Below are 20,866 nucleotides of genomic sequence, written 5' to 3' on the forward strand. Positions count from 1 at the left end.
CCACAGTACGGGGTTGGAACTAGGTGTATTTTGAAGTCCCTTGCTATTGTTTCCTTATTTTATTATTATAAAATAAGGTGGTCATATCTAGAATCAGTGTGCCACTCCATGTAGTTAGCATTGATTCAGTGGGATCAATTTGAACACAGACAGAATAACTCACTAAAGGGGTCTGAAATAAGAAGTGATAAATAACTGCTGCCTGTACTGCCTTGAACTATTCTATATGAACACTATGAAGTGTATTTGTACCATCTACTTTAGACTACAAACATGAATTTTCACTGTCTCAGAATTAGGCACCTTACTGTCACAAAGTGATTCAGACTGCCTGTGCTACCCTGTAGCTGAAAGGAAGCCTTAGGAAATCTGCATCTGTTTCTATATCAGAAAGTAAAGTAGTACACCACAGTATGACAAAATCTGTTGAGTAAAACAGTGATGATGGCAACCTGACATTCACACTACACATTCTACAGACTTCCGACCTATTCTGATCTATACCTGTGAATTTGAGTATCTGGTAGTAGTTGGAGTGCATCCACTGGTTAACTATAGGATGTCCATCTTGTGTTCTCCAAGACTACATTGCAATGCAAGCCCAAGCACAGAAAGTGGAGACAATGGGGATATTTACATCAAAAGTAAGTCATATTAAAATCATAACATAAGTACTTCCTCTGAATTTTTCCAGAGAATAATGCAGAATTTCCTGATTAGAAATATTCCATTCTTCAAAGAACTATGTACAAAAAACAAAAACAAAACAAAACAAAACAAAGTTTTACATGTCTTCATACATTTAATGTAATGTAAAAAGAAATAAGAAAACACAGAAATAATAAGAACCTATATAATTCCAATGGAAATTTTAAGATATCCATATGGTAAGCACAGGAGAACAAAAAGCAAGCAAAAGGCCTGATAAAGCAGGTCTCTAAATCCTGTTGGGAATCAAAGCGCCAAACATCTCTTAAGATGAAAGATTTTGGCAGGAGAACAGCACTCTTCTGACTCAATAGCTTAATGGCTAGAATGCTGAAGAATTTTCTGCCTCAAAACAGACAATGCAACTTATGGGGGTGGTGGTGATTATGGAGGTGATGGGATTCTTGAAACATTGCCTGACTTGTTTTCTGAAATGTTCACATCTTAATTACACATGAAGTCATTTTAATTCCAATTTAGGCATGAATCTGCCCCTTTTAAGTAGACTGATTTTCATGCAATAACACATTTGTTATATTGCCTGCACTCCAGCCTTCACTTCTAGGCGAAACAGCATCTTCATTTTTGTTTGCTTTTCTTTTTTGTAGTATCGCATATCATTTCATACTCTACTATCCTCTTTTCTCACATGCAGAGTAGAAAAAATTATTTTACAGCTGTCAGCAAACGAACAGCTTTCCTTCAATTGCCTACATAGAGCTGTACATATATATGCATATATATGCATATCACAGATAGGATACAAAGTTCTGTCTTCAATAAATCTATTTCACAATTTTGCAGGGGTTTGGAAACTGACATCTTACACATTAAGAATGTATATTAAAAAAATAAATAAATAAAGATCCCCATTCACCCTTATGAGTATTTTAGAAAGTGGCACTTTGATCTTTTACAGGTAGTAATGTTATGCTTACAGCAGGATTATATATTGAGAATCAAAACCTTTAAAATTGCCTTTTCTTTATGAAATCATGGACAATTTATATTTAACAATTTCAGTCTTTGATAAAATGTACTTGAGTGAGAGTGATTAATTACAGGAATCAAAGCAACAGAATAAAAGATTTGTTGAAGAAACTAATCACAACTATGAACTTCAGAGACTAGTACCGTCAGAAATAGTCCAATCAGCACTTGTGTCTGATAAGATTCTGAAAGTAAATAGCAAATGAAATTCTATAGAAGCAATAAGCAAAACAAGCACAAAGAAATAAAAACCTCGCACTGCACTGAAGTTACTATCTGCCACTCCCCTCACCTGTGTGCTGCTTTATGTTGTCTGCCTCTTCTTCCCTGTTCTCTATTTCTCTATATTTCTAATTTACTTCCCTTTTGATCTTACTGCCCATGAGCTTACAAGCATTTTTCTCCTTGGATCCTCCTCTTCTACCATATGAACATCAAAAAGTGAAAGTTCAAATTCAATCATCATTTTGATCCAGTTCTCATATTACTCCCTCTTCTTATTTCAGCTCAATTTCTCTTCAGACTATTTTTATTGGGTTTTTTTTTGTTTGTTTGTTTTTTGTTTGTTCGTTTTTCCCACACAATATTTTCTGAAGAATTGAACAGTAAGTAATAATTTCAAATAACACTGATCACAGTTCCTGATTCAGTACCTGCATGTAGTTACTGATTCAAATTCTGGCTTACTAACAACTATGAATTTTTCACAAGGAATAAGTAAGCAGATTGTTCAGTTTTAATGAACTTTTCCTTGCTCTACCAACATATAGCACGAGGCCAAAAACAGCACTCCAGGCTGTCTGCTTACCAGAGTTAGTAAGTTATAATTTGACCATGTTTTTTAAATAACATGATTACAGAGGCAAATTAGTAATGGGTGATGGGGAATATCACAAAAATTTAATAATAATACCAGAATAAATTGTATGAATAACTTTCCTGATGTGGTAGTTTTCACAGTACATGGCCTGAGCAGAATGCAGTACCATGTAATATTTTTATTTTAAACATGATTTTAAAAGTCATTCCTACAGCACCTGTATTTCTCTCCTAAAATTTGGGTTTACTTACTGCTATTAAAAACACAGTTAACAAACAGCAAAATCATCAAAAAATCAAGTTCACATCTGATAGCAATGTGCAAACCAGACGGGGAGATTAAAGTACCTGCAAGCAGATTCGTTTCCATACTGTCATGACAACCACGTGCTTGCACAGTCCCTAATTTTGAATTAAGTTGCACTGGCTTTTGGTATTCAACACTCTTAGGTGGTAAAAGCTATTTCACATAATTAAAAGCTATCTCCCTTGGATCAAAAACTGTATTATTTCCTTTTTTCCTTCAAAGAAAAAGAGAAACAATATTTACTTTTACTTTAAATGAAGCTTTTTTTTCATGTATGTATTAAACAAAGAACCTAAAATGCTGGGGATTGTATATCATTTTTACATACAGATTTGATTGCGCAGATTATTTTTTAGTAATAGTCAACAGGATGATAAAGCTATAAAGCCATTGTCAATGCTAGGCATCTCTGCTTCAATCTTGGTGGAATGATCAGGAAATAATGGCATTAAAAATTACCATGCTAACAAAAACTTCAATTTTCCACTCCCAAAACACATTATACTTCTTATCTTAAGAGTCAACATCACGGTAAGTGGTATGTGAGCAGTGTTTTGCATGGAGCTATCTTATTTTCATGGCAATTTTGTCAGCACATCTTTTATATTTATATGTGTGTATATATATATATATATTTTTTTTTTTTTTTTTTTTTTTTTTTTGAGGAGGATTCTGACTTTTTCTGACTATAGCAGAATAACAAAGGCTCTATATTTTCAACACATTACTGGCACTTCCGTCTTACTACTGCTTTTTTCTTGTTTTGTCCTTTGTCTGTATGCTTCCCAAAGTGCAGATAATTGTTAAACAAAATACATTTGTACTGCCATTAATACATTTCATATCCTTCAAATGCAAAGTAAAAAATGTAATGGACTTCACATTCCTAGCATCTTCATTTGGTTCCTCTTCCATTTTCAGATGGATAAGTCTTTGACAAAAGAATTATTCTTCACATAGCATAAAAATTCAAAGAGCAGGGATTTTCAACTTAAGTATGGTATACAGAAACTGCTGAATCATGGCCTGATAGACCACCTGAGGCAAGGGTGAAGGCAATTCATCTATGTGACCAGAAGGGATGGAGCCTGGCTCCACCTCTCCTAGACCCCATTTAAGGACTGACTGCCACTGGGGAAGGATCTCTTTATGGAGATTGCTCCTCTTGGAGTTTTCCTTGTGAGTCTATGCAGGTGAGCATTTATTTGTTTTTAATTATACCTTTCAAACAACATCATTCTGTATACTTGTCGATTATATACTTGTTGATTATACATTATGGATATTCTACACAAGAATGGTTAGGGATTTTTTTTTAAGAATTCAGTACAGAAGCACTTATGTATTGGTAGGTCAGCCAGTCTGAGAATCCTGTGCTGCAGATCAGGTGGGACATTCCTACTGGGCTGCATAACATTGGCACTTTAGATATAACAACCAAGGCGTAAAGAACTAGGAAGGCTTATTATAACTGAGACTTATTTGATAGCAGAGCATGAGAATACTGGGATACCACTGTCATCTGCTATCTGTGATGTAGTAGGTGTTAGCAGGGATTCGGGTTGTGACATGGCAGGAGCCCCACTGCTCTGTCCCCTGCTCTGTGATGTAAATTTGGTGCACACTTTTCATGCATGCTTAAGGGGCATAGATGAAGTAATTAGAGTTTTAAAGGTGCTAATTGCGCTGCAATAAACGCCATTTGCTGCATCCCCATATTGGTGTCAGTGTTGCAATGGTCATAGCAAGGGGAGATCACTAGTCCCCAGCAGAACGTGCCTAAGACATGGGAGCGTCAGCTGCAACACTGTGAGCTCTCATAGAGTTGTCTTTTATTCTGGCTCATGAAGGCTAGAGCTTATTGGGTATGTGGAAATATTGGTGTGTGGCGACTAGGACATGGAAGGAACATGGAGGACAGCTGGTAGTTTTCAGATCCCTTCTGACAAACGATGGGAAATTACTGTTTTTAAGTCCTATGACCTAAAAATAACATACCTGGACTAACTACAGCAAGGTTGCATCAGAGTGTGTAAACAAAGTTCTGATAATGCCAAAATTTGAGCAAAACTACTATAACAATACATAATGTTACATAAGGTAACTTTAGTTATTGCTTCTTTTGTTCTTGCAAATATTGCTGCACCTGGACTTTTTCCCCTATTATCAGAAAGGTTTATAGAGCAAACCTGTGCACTTTATGCTCCTTAACACTTCATTCCTACACAAAGACTGAAGGTGCTTCCCTCCCCTCCATACCCACAAGATTAAAAACAAATGGACCAGGAAAGAAAATTCTGAACAGAGAAAATTTCCTGGCCCTACTAAAATCCAACAGTTTTACCACAGACCTTGGCAAAACTAGCAAATGGGAAAAGCTGCAACAGTAGACCATATCATCATATGAAAGGATCATTTCTGAAACAGAGACTAAGCCAGACTTGGGTCTCACAAAGTAAAAAAGTATTTCCAACAGAGTCTGAGAAAATGGACAGAGAGGAGGCTAAACCATGAATGTAAGAAATGTAAGACTCAGTGACTATAGTTTGAAGTGTCAGAAGCAGAATATCAAGATAATTTGAAAATGAAAAAAAAAAAAAAACAACAAAAAAACAGATTGAAAGTATTGTACAAAGACAATGTCTCTGCAATGATCAGAGGAGCAATAATATGTGCAGAAACTCTAGTAACCCAGTCAGTGAAAACTAGAGCTCACCGAGTCAGCAACTCCTCTGACTATTCAAGAAGAATAATGGGCTGATGAATCTATTCTATCTCATATGAAACAAAAAATAAGTCAAGGAAGGAAACTCTCTTCCCAGAATGCTGTGTAGATAGGTTTACTGTGAAGTAAAGGACTCGCTATTCAATGGGTCCTAGGGGAAGAACATCTAAGACCATGCCAAACTTTTTGAGCTGCACTAACGGGACTATGGAGAGGTCAAAAACTTATGGGGTATTTCAGGAAGGACAAACAGTTAGAAGGGACTGATGGGAGGGACTTTCAGGGGAAAAAAAATAAATAAATAAAAATGTTGCTGATGAAATCATCAGTCATTCAGAAACACTTAGTCAAAGATATGTGATAATTGTACCATGTTAATTTTTTAGTTTAGTACTAACTAAGCTTCTGTCAAATGACTACCAAATTCCTATCAAGCGAGGCATGATTCCAGATTTATTTTTAGGTTAGATGGCAGTAAGTAAGAAATTCAGTTAAAGCAAAAGCAAAAAATAAAATAAAATAAAAAAAAAATCTCAGAAAGGCTTTTATGTTCGTTCATCAGCATTGCACCACATAGCTACTTTCTTAGTTACAGATATAGGTATATGTAGCTGCATGAGAAATAATTCTTCAGTTCCCACATTAAAATCCAGCAGCAAGTTGAATATAAACCTTGCCCTGTCCTCTCAGCCCACCCTGCATTCTACTTCCTCTAGTACATATGCTGTCATTTGTATGTATTCTACAGCTTTTCTCATTTTGCTGCTAAAAAGCTCCTCTGAAATTTGCTGCATAATCCTAAGTGAATAAAATGATCTTAATGAATGAGAATATAATGGTGTTAATCACAAAGGAAAGCTATTCTCATTTATATAAACCATTCCCTGAAATAACCTTGCTAAAATGGTTCCAGTCTTGTTAGTTTCATTTTAAGTACATATCTTCAGTTTTTACTTATATACTGCTTAAACTGATATATTTGTTTTTCTTTTTTTTCCACATGAGATATCAGAAGTAGGAGAGTTCACTAGTGATGGTCATCAGGATACGGTCAACAGATTCACTTCAGGTACATAGATTCAAGAGAACTTAATTTTCTTAAACTTTGTGATATTTGGAACATCTCTTGTATTTTGATGAGCAGACCTGGATTTCTTGAAAAGCAGCCCAATTAAAAAATAATGAAGCTATTCTTTCTAAAACTGACTCATTATCCTGGAAGTTTCAAACAGCAACTTGGACCTCAGTTTTAGATCAAATGATCTTGTGCCTGTTGGCCAACAACACCTTTGCAACCTTCTAAGCTGCTTCTGAAGTCAAGTGATTTCCCCAGGAGAAAATTTTAAAACTGCTGTTATTCCCACTGCTGAGTTTGTATTTAGGCTCAGAAAGCAAATAAAACTCCTGGTGAAAACAGGCTGAGCCCATGGGATCTTCAAGGCCTCTCTTCTGCCTTAACCTTAATGGAACACTTTAAAAGGAGAACAGTTCAATTTCCAGTGGAAACACTAAGATTTCTGCTGCTGGTTCTCCATGGAATATTTTTTTCCAGTGGTATTAATAAATAAAGAAAAGCACCCCACCACTTTAACAGAATGAAATAACATTGAACCCTTTGTCAGGGGTCTATGAGTACCTGCTCTGCCTTGCCACCCACTCCCTGTAGCAGGAAAACAAAACCACTTTCCAAGTAATACTTTCTCTTTTTCATGTATGTGTTTGAGGCAGAATTAACCCATTCCTGAAATTACGCTCTACCCAAAACTCACTTTTAACATTATTCTTAATATGTCTCTTGCTTATTTCTGTACACATCCAATAGTTACACCTACTTCTTTTTCACAAGAGATTCACTACTGTAGGGAATGGAAATTATTTCATGTAGTCTCTTACACCCACTCCTTTTTGAGGATTCTGCACAGTGGGAGTAGGAACACTTACTCTTTCAGGCAGTGTGTTTACTCAGAACAAAACTGATCTATCAAAAAGGATTAGGTCACTTGAGAATCCCCAAGTCAAAGGACCAGCAGCCACCTACATCAGGAGTTTCGTTAATCCAAACTGGCCCCTGGCTGTGCAAGCTATAGATGCTTGTTTTCACTGTGGTTTGTTCCTTTAGAGTACTTAAAGAAAAAAGGCCTGTTATCACTACTGACAAATCCTAACAAGGTGACAGAACATCTAACACACTCTACCCTGTTCAATTTAGAATAAAATGACCCAAGCAATGAATTTCTCATCAGAACTCTAGGAAGATTATTCCATAAAGCGAAGTGTTTCTCAAACAGCTTTTAGATTATTGTTGACTGCTTGCAATCTAGTATTTTATTGCTAATAATTTAAATAACATTATCATGACAGAAAGAAAATAGGAATTGTTAAAATATTCCTCAAGGAGGAAAAAAAATAAGGGAAAAAAACATGTCTTTAGATATCTTCAAGTTGATTGAGGGTTTTTATCACTATTATTTACTAAAAAAGCCTATTTTAAGGCTACCTTATGTTTAAATAGATTTATCATACACAGGTTTCTCCCTGGCAAGGAAAACAATTTTGACAACCTGATCTCAATATTTTCTTTTGAAATCTTTTTGCTTTGCATTCAGTAAGTCTCTATTGGACAGAACAGAGTGAAGAGTTCTCTCTCCTCTCAGAGGGGTTCCAGATCTACAGTGGTTTATTCAGACTGCTTTCCGCCAACAATATCTATGCATATGCATAAAGATTCAAGCAATGTGAAATTGCTTCAAAATAAAGCTCAGATGCGCCCCCACAAACAATCTTGAAGATGTTCTCCCAAAAGTTGAGAAGTGGAGATTCAAATCTCTCAATCATCAGCATAATTCTCAGGAGTTTTCTTAGGTAAAATTCTGGCTTACTCACTGTCTGATTACTCACCACAATGGATGTTATATCTCCATTTGCACTGTATTGTATCACCTTAAGCTCCTACACAAAACCTTATCCTGCAAGGCAGGAATATACTTAAAATAAGAGGTTTTCAACTGGCACAGTGGTGGCCTAATCCTTTGAGGGAACATTAAATATTCCATAAAAGAAAGAGAAATGTTAAAATATGAATTATCTGATATTTTTATCTTCTTTTGAAGTATGAAGACATGTATTTGTACATGTAACGTGAATGTGAAATATTCTGGGCAGAATAAAAGGAAGAAAAGGAAGAGGAGTCCTCCACAAGAGATTGATAAAGTGTTCAGAATATGTTCCTTACCTTGCCTTGGCAAAATAATTCTTAGCTGTTGAAAGACATGTATGCAGTTCTCCTGTATAATTAGACCTTTTATCAACAGAAATTTGTTTGAATATTTCTTTTCTGCTATATCTAACACAATTTAGTGAATAGCTTTTCTTCAAAGAGCCCTAAGTGATCAGCACTTTCCGATCACAGGGGAAAAATAAAAATACAAATCAGACAAAGATCTGTGGAATAAATATTAGTAATATTTACAAATGTGCTTTTCGTACAAGCATGAGAGTATAAAAAATGCAAGTATCTACTGATCAGAAAATGTGATTGCTGGCTGCTACTATCAACTTGAAAAAATGCTTATTCTGCACATTTGAACGAGCTTTTGAGAAAATATAAATAACTCGTATTTGTGAATTTAAACTAATTGCGATGTATCTCCATGTCCCTTTTGAAGTAATGCAAAGGTATAGAAACTGTCAGTACTATACTGAAAAGTTTTATTCTGTTCTGTCAGTCCTTTCAGCATGACTTATCTGAACAGTCATTAAATTCAACAGTTTGATCAGCTTCTAACATCACAGAAAGGAATAAGAAGATTAGCATTTATGTATCAGCCATTAAAATGATGATGATCCTAATTTGCCAACTCCATTAGTCTTTCTAGAAAGTTTATTGTCTGTGCTGTACAAGAACTGTAATAATGATACTGAAATGACTATAAAAACTAACCTAGAACTATATAAATCAATAGCAAAGTTGCATGCAGGATTCTTTAGCCCAGCTGCAGTTTATGGACCTGTATCTGACTTGTTCAGTAACAGACTAAACTGCATGAATCTGCTCTTTATCTACATAATGTTTTTCATCTTGCGTTTGATTCTGCTCATTTTTCAGATTAAAAAAAAAAAAAAAAAAAAAAAAAAAGGACAAGCAAATTATATAGAGCTTCTTCTTCAAAAGCAGATTTAGCCTGAGAAGCCCATTAAGTATTAAGGTAATGGTAATGACCATCCTGACAACAGATAGGTAGAAATTGCTTTATAACATTCAAAGAATCAGAGACTGACCATGAAAGGAAAACTATATTAATGTTAAAAGGAAAATTGGATCTCACTTATAATTCAAAATTTATCCACATTGTCATGATTCACCATGGGAAAAAAAAAGGATGCCTGGTATATAGTAGAAATTCAGCTGACTTTTTGAGTGTCTTGGCTACTAATCAAAACAGAAGAGCAATTTAAATCCATTCATCAGATATAGAAAAGATCCACTTCAGCAACAATCTGTATTTCTGTGTTTCCATCAGCAAATGGATTTTGGCAACAAGGTGCAAACAAGAGTTTGTGGTTTTGCCTGTTTCTGTACTGCCTGTGCTCTAGACAGTGATTTACAATGTCCAGCTGGAGCTGCTTTAAAAAGAAAACTTGGACACTACATTACTAATTAACTAGGTACAAGGATACTTCCACAAAGGATCCATCAAATACTTTAGTAATCTCAGTGGGATATGAAGCTGATATCCTTCAAAATTACAACAACAACAACAAAAAATTAAGCAGCATATTTACTTGCACTATATTTATTAACTAAGTAGAAAAGGTAAATAAATAAAAAAGTATTAAAACTATATTTGCCTTTTTTTTTTTTTCTTAATAATCAGATGACACAGAAATCTCATGAAGAAATGTTGTAATAAACATACAATGTAAGCCCTTTGCAGAAAGGGCAGCCCCTCCTCTGTATTTGTTCAGTGTTTCACACAACTAAATTCTAATTTTGAAATCTGATCATCTATTGCTGTACTTAGTTTTGGGGGAAATAAATAAATAAGTAAATAAATCCAAACAATTGAATCTCAATCAAATGATGCCATCACCTTCAGTGCAGATAGGCATAAATCAGTTTTGGCAGACTGACTGACAAACCTTCTAACAAAAGTATGCACGTGTCCCACAACCAATCTGGTTACAGACAATTTATACATGGCTTTCATTATGCTGTCTCAGTAATTAAAGATGAAAGAATCTTTTGAGTTCTCTTTCAAAGAATGGTACAGGACTTCAGAAGATCATCTATAAGAACAAACAAATTGATGTTTCAGTGCTTAATTTCAGATAGCTGTTTCTTCATCAGCAAAGACAGGTATTTGTTTTTAAACAATGCATTTTACTTCTATTCCAGGTATTCAATTAGCAGTACTCACACTAGCTGATGGCAAGCATGACAGACCATGTTGGAACAGAAGTATTTAAGGAATATTGCTCCTGGCTTTTCACCAATTCAATAAATAAACCTCCCATGTGCTGTTATTCAAAATACCTCAATTTTAAAATTAGATTTTGCTTTTCTGCATATGAACAACTATATCTCTGTTGAGCTACCACATCGTATTTTGCAACTTTGACTAGCATGATCTGTCTAACCTGCATTTTTTACAGCTGCACTGCTAGCACATTATGTACTGCTTCATAAAATAAAATAAAATTAAATTATTTTTTTTTTTTTTTTAAAAAGGATTTTATTATGCATTTTTTCCTGTGGGCCAACTTTGCCATTTTCTGTTATATTTTTGAAACTCCTTTAAGTATGTGCATGTTATAAAAACCTTTGACTAAGAATATTGTAAATTGCAGGTGATCTAACAGTTAAACAGTCTGAGTTAGAAACTGCTCAAGAGGTGTATTCTATATTTCTCTATGACACAGCTATTGCTGAAAGACAAAACTGTTCACTGCTATTTTCATCCAAGGAATGAGAACTCTGCATACACAGTATTATCTTGTAAGTTAAAGTTGTAAAGCCAAATGCTAATATATGAGAACTAAATATTTAGATTAGATTAGTAGATATTTAGATTTACACTGTCAATCAATTTGGTGAAACTAATTAGGATGTAGTCCCTGTCTGAACTTACAGCTTCATTCTTTGTCAAACATTATGTCAGTTTAAAAGCAAAAAACTGGAAAACACTTCAAATTTAGCCAGTGGGTGGTCATCATCTCTCTACTTTGATTCACCGCAGTGCTGTTAGAACATTCTAGGAACTAGAACATGTTTGAGAAAAACAAATCAAAAGAATTTTAAATATTCCGCAGTAGTTTCTGGAGTCTGCTCGCTGATGGCTGGATACAACTGACATGCAAAGGATTGCTCTGCCACTACTTGTAACAATTTATATTTCAACTCTACTATGAGCATTGTTTTGTTCTACACCTCAAAGCTGCATATAGCTGTGAATGGGTGCCCTCAGGTGCAGAAAAGATTTAAAACATAAAAACAACAATAAATAGCAGTATATAAAACTGTGGTCTAATAATCCAATCCATTTGCCTCATAAACCCCAAATTTCAGTGTGCAATAAAACCAGCAGACGCCCAGTAAACTGACCACATTAACGATCACACATCAACATGATAACAAGCAGAGAGTTCCCTAAGCTAGTGAAGCACTCTTACTATGATCACTCATCCCAGGCAGATGTTCAGCCCATTCAGCACTGGAGAGCAGATGACTTCACCAGTATGTCTTGTCAAATTTTGACGACACAGTTATAAAGTCAAGTGCAAAACTGGGGACAATATCCAGGAATGCTCAGTTGCTGATAGTTTCTTTTCTATTAAACTATGAGAATACTGTAACTATTGGCACATTCAATGGTGCTTCCATGTGAGAAAAGAAAGCAAGCCTTCTCTTAGAGGCACAATCATCAGCTGTCTACCAGAAGGCAGCCTCCGAAAGGGTGAGTCCCACTTTCTTGTCATTACTTACTTCAGGCACATGTTTCCACATACATTCTTGTGTAACTTCAAGATCTTTTTGGTAGGTTAGCCACCAAGTCAGTTTGCTAATCTAGGTCATCACATCTGACTGAAAGACTTGATGCAAGGGAAGCAGTCAGAAGCAGAAAAAGAAAACACATTTAACTTTGTTGACAGAAAACACCTATTCAGACTTTGACAGTCTGAACCTAAGACTTTTCCAACTTCTGTTTTCTGGTATTTTTTTGTTTTGGCTAAGTTTTTGTTGTTGTTGTTTTGTTTTTGTTTTTTTGGTGCTTTTTTTTTTCTTCTTTGTTTTATTGTTTGTTGTTGTTGTTGTTTAAAGGAATTATAACCTAGAAACTCACAGTCTACTCTTTCAGGTTATGGAGCACAGTCGTATAAAATTATGACAACATAGCAAGCAGTGCAAGAGCTTCATTGTTATGTCTGCAATGGCACAATTACATATTATGCACTGGGCTTGAATCATAAAGAAATGACCACAAAACAAAGAAACAAGCTCTTAGACAATATGAACTGCCATACATCTTGGTTAGAACTTCTTCCAGTTTGGAGCATGACCAGTTAAACCACCACAGTCTGCTTTGTATGGGATATTTAATCACTTGGACAGTAACAACAAGGAAAAATCTACTGATAGGGTTTTAACTGTGAAAGAGTCCTTAATAACACAGCAACTACAATTTCTGGAAGACAGGAAACTGTACCCTGGACTGAAAACAACCTAGAGCAAATGCACACAGGCATCTGAGCCTCCCGGCCATGACCATCCATCAGCACAATCACACTTTTGGTGGGATAACTGTGCATAAAGATCCTTTCCCCAGTGTTATGCTTCACTTCCTGATACATAACTCAGTTTAAGAAAGTCATTTTCATTTCCTGCATTAATTACATTTTATGAGCTATCAAAGGAAAAATCAAGGTTATAAAGGATACCATAGCCTAAAAGTCAAGTGCAAACATTAGACACAAGAACTGTACTGAGGCATTCACAGACCATGTTTTGCTAGATGTGGGGTACATCTACGTACCTTCCCAGTTGTCACATCTGTGTCAGAATTCACCCACATCCTCCAATTATGTCATATTACAGTCTGAGACCCAGCCATGCAACAGCCTCACATGTTGACTTTTCCCGACGATGAACTCGGACAAAAATGGTACCCAGATGGGTATCCATGCAGTCTAAGTTAAACACTCAACACATAGGTTGAAGGGACATAGACGAAAATGTGCCTGTCACGATAGACATGGCAAAAGCTTCTGCTATGGGGATACAGGTAGAACTGTTCCTGGCAATTGAGAGATCTTGCTATTATCTTAGAGGCAGGTTGCACTGCTTACTTCTTAGTCAAGCACTGGGACTGAACTAATTGGATGGCCTTTGATTGTCCTGACATGTATGAACTGAGCAATGAGCTGTATTTTATTGTGCATACGTTTGAACTCATGTTTGCACACATGTTTTTCAGATGGATCCTATAAAATAAAGATTCAACCTGGTATGCAAATACCTCTCTGTGTAAATGTGCAGCTTTTTTTTTCAGCTCCCAGACGTGGCCTTGAGGCCATTCCAGATAAAAGCCATGATTTTACCTACGTGTATACATGGGTAGAGATATGACTAACCACATTACTCTGTATGCATACCTAAATTAACAGCCTTCATGAGGCACCTCTTAAAAGTAGTGGAGACTTACACTTATTTCTGGAGATTTTCCCTGCTATTTTAAACCCAGCAGGTCACAAAGCAGGTCCGAGGCTCCATTGTTATTAGCCCGTCCATAGAAATGTTTCTTTCAGGAGCAAAAAACAGCCCAGCTCTCCGCTCTCCGTATCCCTTACATCTGCTGCTCAGCTGGAAATGCTGTTAAAAGGCCATTAGAAGCTTAAGGTAACAGACCTCGCAGGCTACGAGAGCCAGAGAGCAATTTGCTGTGTGTTCTGGGAGCATCAGCCCTATGCACTTCCTCTGGCGGACCGACAGCCGCTGCCCCCAGCCTGCAGGGCTCCCGGCGTCCGGCGTTGGGCGGCAGAGCCGCCTCCCGGGCACTCACGGCTTCTGCAACGCGGCCGGGGAAGGAGGGAAGGAAGGAGAGAAAGGCGGGCTCCGGGCACGGAGCTGTGCGGTGCATCCCAGAGGAGAGCACTTAAGGATGGCTCAGCAGAAGAAAGTGTTGTCTACGGTTTAGCTTCGCTTGAAGGGAAAGGTCAAGTTGTTGAAAAAGCCCGTGCGAAGGAGCTGGTGGTCTCTGCGACAGTCTCCTACAAGGGCTAAAGGAAGTCTGCCAGGGAAGATCACTTAGTGAGTGTATGCAGCAGCTCCGTAGCTGTAAACAGTGAAGAAAGCATGCCTTAGTTTCAGTACGTTTCAGGCAGTTTTACATGCATGTGTTAAGGATTTCACCAGGCATGTGTTTTCCTGCCACACGCAACACGTTCTAAATTCTTTTTGCATCTTGAAATGTATTCTCTCTGTTTAGCATAACAACTATACTGCTTTTAAACTGCAACCCTTACATGCTTACATTCCCTACATTCTTGGGAATTGGTGGAGAAGTATTAATTCTTTCACATGTATTTAAGCTACTAAGATAACTATGCCTGGCAGTATGAACTGTCAAAGCCACAGAATCAAGTTTCCCTTCCCAGGGAGATTGCACCCATTAACCAGGTATGAAGGGTAGCACAGAGTCATAGTTCACTGAAAACATAATTTCATTTTGCTACTAATGGGAGTGCTGATACTTCAATACTGTAATGGAGTTTTAAGCACCACACTTGTTATTTCAACTAGAAACTTTAATGTAATTATGCATTTTTACTTTACTAAGCAGAAAGGGATATTAGTATGCATGGTTTTCTTATGTGTATTGTCAGAAGTAAGACAGAGATCTCCGAGTGATGCTACAAGATCCTTGAGTCATTCAAACAAATGGCAGGTGGTAATTTTAAAGACAAATTACCCAGAAAAGCTTTTATTGTTGATCACTTGTTATAAGATTTGCCATTTGCAAGTAATTGTACATTCAGATGAAACTGACCTTTTATGAGAGCGAAGTGGTAATATAAATGAAATGAATATATTCTTTATTGCAGTAATATAAAAAGAATGGCCTGAGCTTTTAACATAGTGCTTGACCTCTCTGGTGTCTGATCACCACCTAATCTCAGGAGTATTTCACAATAGCATATGATGAAATCAGTGCTAATATAACATTAGAACTGTTTAACATATTAACACTTATAAGTGTATAAAATATTGGAGCTTTAGATTAGGTATGCATTTTGATTATAAATCAGACTGTTGACAAAAGAAAGAAAGAAGAAAAAATAGATGATAAACGTACAATACACTGAAATTCATCATCACACTAATTATTAAAGCACTGCTGCTTCTGTTTCAAAACCCTTTTTCCAAAATACTCTACAATAAAATCAGATCAGGAGACTCCAGATGCTGAGATTTAAAATTCTCAGTCAGAATCAATTATTTATATGCACTAAAAACATGCTATTTCTCCTCTAAGGCCCTGAGCATACAAGGAGTACCTCTAGGTTTAGATGCATGTACATAGGTTGTATTCACTTTAATGGAACCAGTCACATACATACCAATAAATATGTGCAAAAGTGACAGCACAGTCAGGTCTTAGAAAAGCTATACTTCCTCATAGATAAATGCACACATTCATGTACACCAGTGCAGTTAAAACTGGAGAATGGGGGAGGCCCTGAGAGACAGTGATCAAAGAGTCTCTTGATGCTGAAATCACAGAAGTAAAGGATACTTCTGCAACACGGCTAAAACAAGAAAATCACACAGACTACACCAGATTCCACGTTCATCTTCATTTCACCCTCAAATTTGGGAATGAACCGATCTCTAATGGCCCAAGACAGATTTCACAAGTTTGCATTGATCATGTTATTGATTTCAATAAAGGTATTCCTATTTTATACTCATGAGATGCTACACAAGGTGACTGTGAATCCCCATTTGTCTTCTGGTCTACAGGTACTTTGCAGAATACTCAGCAACATCAGTAGAGAAACAGTATGAAAGAACATTAACTAAGAAATGCTGTGATACAGACATGGTTGGGAGGATTTCCCACTCTTTTTCTCTCAGTGTATCATTACATGTTAGAGCTATCTAAAGCAAAGCAAAACATTCATTTCTTGGAACATCTGACATAGAATAATAGCCCAGTTGCATAAATGACTACTGAGTTTATTTTCATTATTTTTATTATCACTTTACAAGTTACAAGCAACTGCATTATGTTTGCTGGTTTTCTTCAGTCAGCACCTCTGTATTATGTCAGTGTGAAACCCATTCATCAAAGCACAATTTCAAGTGACTCCTGACCTTCAAACCTCAGAAATGAAGGGTTTGCTTCTGCTTTCACTTCAGTTACTTTCCCGACAGTGTCTCTGCATTGCTAGAATCTCACCTTGCTCATCATCTGCACAGAAGAACAAAGCTCTCTAATTTCTTAAGGAGTATTTGGAACTCAGCATCTTTAGAGTTGGTAGTTTTACCAGAGTGTTCCCTAAATACAGTATTATTTGCCATCTATTCCAAAACAAAACAAAACAAACAACAACAAAACCCTCTATAACATACTTTTCACCTTTCTAGTATATATTTTACATGCAACATTGCCTAAAGGCTATCTTTAGGTAAACGTAGGCATAAAAATAAAAACCTTTGCTAAAAACAAAGATCTGCTGAAAGTGGAAGGCCACAGTTTGTACACATCTATTACTCTGAAATAGCCAGACATTCCCTCAGAACAGTTTGAGCCAAGGATACTCTCCATATCTATCTACCTTTGTTAGTTTAGATTCCTGGCTTCCTGTAAGATACTTGGAGTTACTGAAGTCATGTCTAGATTTCAAATATTACTAACAGATACATGAAGTGGCTTTTCACTTCTGTATTAACTTTTTAAGTGACAGCTTTTCCTACAGCAAAATGCTTCTGTAAAGCCATCAGGAACATGACTCAGAGCCCCTAGATGTCGGATCACGGTAGCATAAGTATGACAGTTCGGCTCTCATCCAAGTGCAGGACACTCCACTCCATAGAAGCACAGACTACACAAGGACAGCAACTGCCTCCCACCCTCTGACAAGTGCTGGTTTTGCACAGGACCAAGTCCTACCTCCCTCTCCCTGAGCATTCCCAGTCAAAGTGCTTTTATGGAGAGTCCTCCATAATAATTTCCTCCTCTGATGATTTCAGCTGTAAACCAGCTTCTCCAAAAACCAGTTGTACTCAGGGCAAGCCCCAGAACCAGACTTTGCCTCTCAGGTACAGAGTTAGGTGCAGCAATGCTTGTAACAAACAACCACTACACCACTTCTTTGAACAATTTAGCACTATCGTTAAAGCACAGAGGATAATCAGAGCACTGCCAACTTCAACACATACCTCACTTAAATTAAAAAATAGAAATAATAAATAAAATAAAATCTAGGATTGGCTGCAGGAAAACCTTGCCTTATGGCTTTAAAATCCATAACTTAAACCTTCTCCATGTACAGCAAGTGCCAGTACTTCACAAAGAACTATCAAATGAGACTGGTGAGCAGCTCCTCCCAGCAGAGGGGCAGCTCTGTGCCTGCAGCCTCCCACCCGAGCAGACTGTAGAGCTCTGTGCACGAGTGCAACACAACACCATTCGTTTTGTCAACTTCCAATATCCCTGGCCAGAAAGGAGCTTTTAAGCAAATGGGAAATGGAAACATATGAATACCGTTAAATCAAAACACATTAACCATGCTGTGTGCTACTATTTTCCAACATATTATCGAGATGCAAAATCTTTTGAAAACATATTTGTTCAGAAATATGAATGTAATGAAGCACTTTAAACTCTTTAAAGCATGAGACATTTGACAGACTACGCTTGTTTCATAGCAGTAACAAATTGCTTCCTTAACCACACCAGGATGGTGGAAAGGAACAGAATGAAAACAGTTACTCTGAAATCTGTGTGTTGGTTGCTTTAATTAAACACTTCCAACATTGTGCCCGGTTACACATAGGTGGCTCCCACGTTAACGAGAGCCTATGCTGCAGCACTGTGGCACAGCCTCACAGCACCTCCCCGAAAGCAGCACTCTGAAATACACTTGGACCTTCCAACAGCCCAAATAGCAGCACATGAACTGCTCATAGGTCAGTACACCAACCAGCAACAAGGCCATGAAGAAAACAAACAACTAGAGACTTATTTTTTCTCTGAGCCTCCCATTACATCTACATGAACCACAGACTTCTTAACTGAAAAGCATTTGTTACTTCGCTGAAGAGCAGTTTGGGACTTAACTGAGTATTTCCATATGGATACATGTTTACAGAAACTTGCCATCAGGTTATCCAGGAGAAGCCACAAAAACTGCATAGCAACTTTGTGCTCTACATTAGGAAAATAAATAAGCTGAAAGCAACAAGTGTCTGTCCAAAGTTACCTGGACATGGAAATCCACCGCATTTCAATAATATTTTTAAAGGGGACAGGGTATATCCTGCCACCCTGTCCCAAGACAGAGGTACAATAAGCAAAGGGAAAGCAAGACTGCATAGCCAAACGGTCTATAGTCACAGGGGGTATTCTAGAAAAAAAATGATTGTATGTGACTGATAAGCGACCTAAGGGGGGATTTTAAAGCAGAGCACAGAAGGACCAGAGAACCAACAATGAATGTGAGGGCCAGGGGAGCCTGTGGGACAGTTAAAGGCACAGCCCTGTGTCCTACTGTCTCATCCTAATGCATATCAGTGGGTCAGACCCACTGTGCTGTGCAGAGATAAGCTTAGCATTGGTGCACTGACAGCATGGAACAGCCTTCCCATCACTTCTGTGAGCTACACCCTCATCGTCCTGAAATTCTCCACATTTATCATTCCTCCCCTGAAAAGTGCTAAATGAGTGAGGAACTGTGGCTTTATTTCACCTCCAGAAAAATCTGTTTCCAACTTTACAAGGAAGCAAGCAAACCGAGGGGCTCCTCATTCACTGTAAAACAGCAGAACCTCGCAGCAAAGCAGCGGCAGCAAAGCAGAAATCTGTCTTGAGGGCTCGAGCAGCCCAATTTGAGCAGCTCACACGTCTTTCCCCGTATTATTTCTCTTTTTGTCACGCTCTCTGATTGCTAAGAGATTATCCGCCCAGGACACATTTTTATTCATTCACTCCCAAAGATGCGATACGGATAAGGTTGCAGGGAAAAGCCGGAAAATAAAATCACCGTCAAAGGCAACCCCAGCACCTTCGCAGGCAGACGGAGGGATAACCTGTTGTGGGCACGTTTCGGTGGAAGGCAGAGCCAAGCGCCGGGCTGCCGGGAGGCAGCGGAGCAGGGGTGAGCGCGAGGGTTCCTCCCAGCAGCTCCTGCCTCTCCGCTATTTTGGGGCGACGGTGGAGCGCCCCAAGGGGCCGTTCCCGGCCCGGGAGGTGCTGCCCCCGCGTCCCCTTCACCCTTTTCACCCTCCCTGTCCTCTCTGTCAGAGGGCAAAGTTATTTCCACCCGCGCGGCGGGAACCCCTGCGGAACAGCTCTCAGCCTCCAGCAACCCGGCTGCAACTCTCAAGAAGTTTCTGCAGGCGAACAAAACCACCACTAAAGCATCGCCCGCGCCCTCTTATTTTTAATTTTTGTGTTTCTTTTTCTTGGCTTTTTCTGCCTTCATGTATTCCTTTATCACCACACACACCACCGATCACCGGGTACGGCCAATCGGCCAGCAGAGCCGCTCCGCGCCGCGCACGCGAGCGCGCAGCCCAAACCCCACAGCCGCGGGCGGTGCGTCCCGCATCTCCCCGCGCCGCGCCCCGCGCCGTACCTGCGATCTCCTGGTAGGGCACGCTGGCCAAGCTGAAGCCCTTGGCGCTGTACGCCTGCCGCACCTCGCCGCAGCTCCGCGCTTTGCTCTCAGTCCCCGCTGCCGCGGGCGGCGGCAGCAGCAGCAGCAGCCCCGCCAGGGCCCAGTGCGCAGTCCTCCGCGCAGCCGGCATGGCGCGGCGCGCAAGTCCCGCGCTACCGCGCCGCGCCGCCGCCGTGTCCCCCGGCTGCGGGGGTGGCGGGCCGGGAGCCCCCCGACCGCCCAGGCAAACTTTTGAGAGGCGGGGGTGAGGTGGGCGCGCACACGCACACATGCGCGCACGGCGGGAGAGGGAGAGCGGCAGCCTCGTCCCCGAGCCTCCTCGGCAAAAGGCTATAGCCCCCCAGCAGGGAAAAAAAGAAAAAAGAAAAAATAATAGAAAAAAAAGAAAAAATAATAAAATAATAAAAAGGAACAATCTG

General features: G+C 38.6%; 1 protein-coding gene across 1 annotated transcript in view; it reads right to left on the bottom strand.

The window, feature by feature from the left end:
- The window catches only part of GPC6 (glypican 6), a 697,654-nt gene extending 676,936 nt beyond the window's left edge, over window positions 1-20,718 (bottom strand). Inside the window, exon 1 of the mRNA XM_072349696.1 lies at window positions 20,406-20,718. Coding sequence (XP_072205797.1) covers window positions 20,406-20,718 — 313 coding nt within the window. The remainder of the gene's footprint in view (window positions 1-20,405) is intronic.
- Between the last annotated feature and the right edge of the window lie 148 nt (window positions 20,719-20,866).

The sequence above is a fragment of the Excalfactoria chinensis genome, chromosome 1 (assembly GCF_039878825.1).
Source record: "Excalfactoria chinensis isolate bCotChi1 chromosome 1, bCotChi1.hap2, whole genome shotgun sequence".
Lineage (NCBI taxonomy): Eukaryota > Metazoa > Chordata > Aves > Galliformes > Phasianidae > Excalfactoria > Excalfactoria chinensis.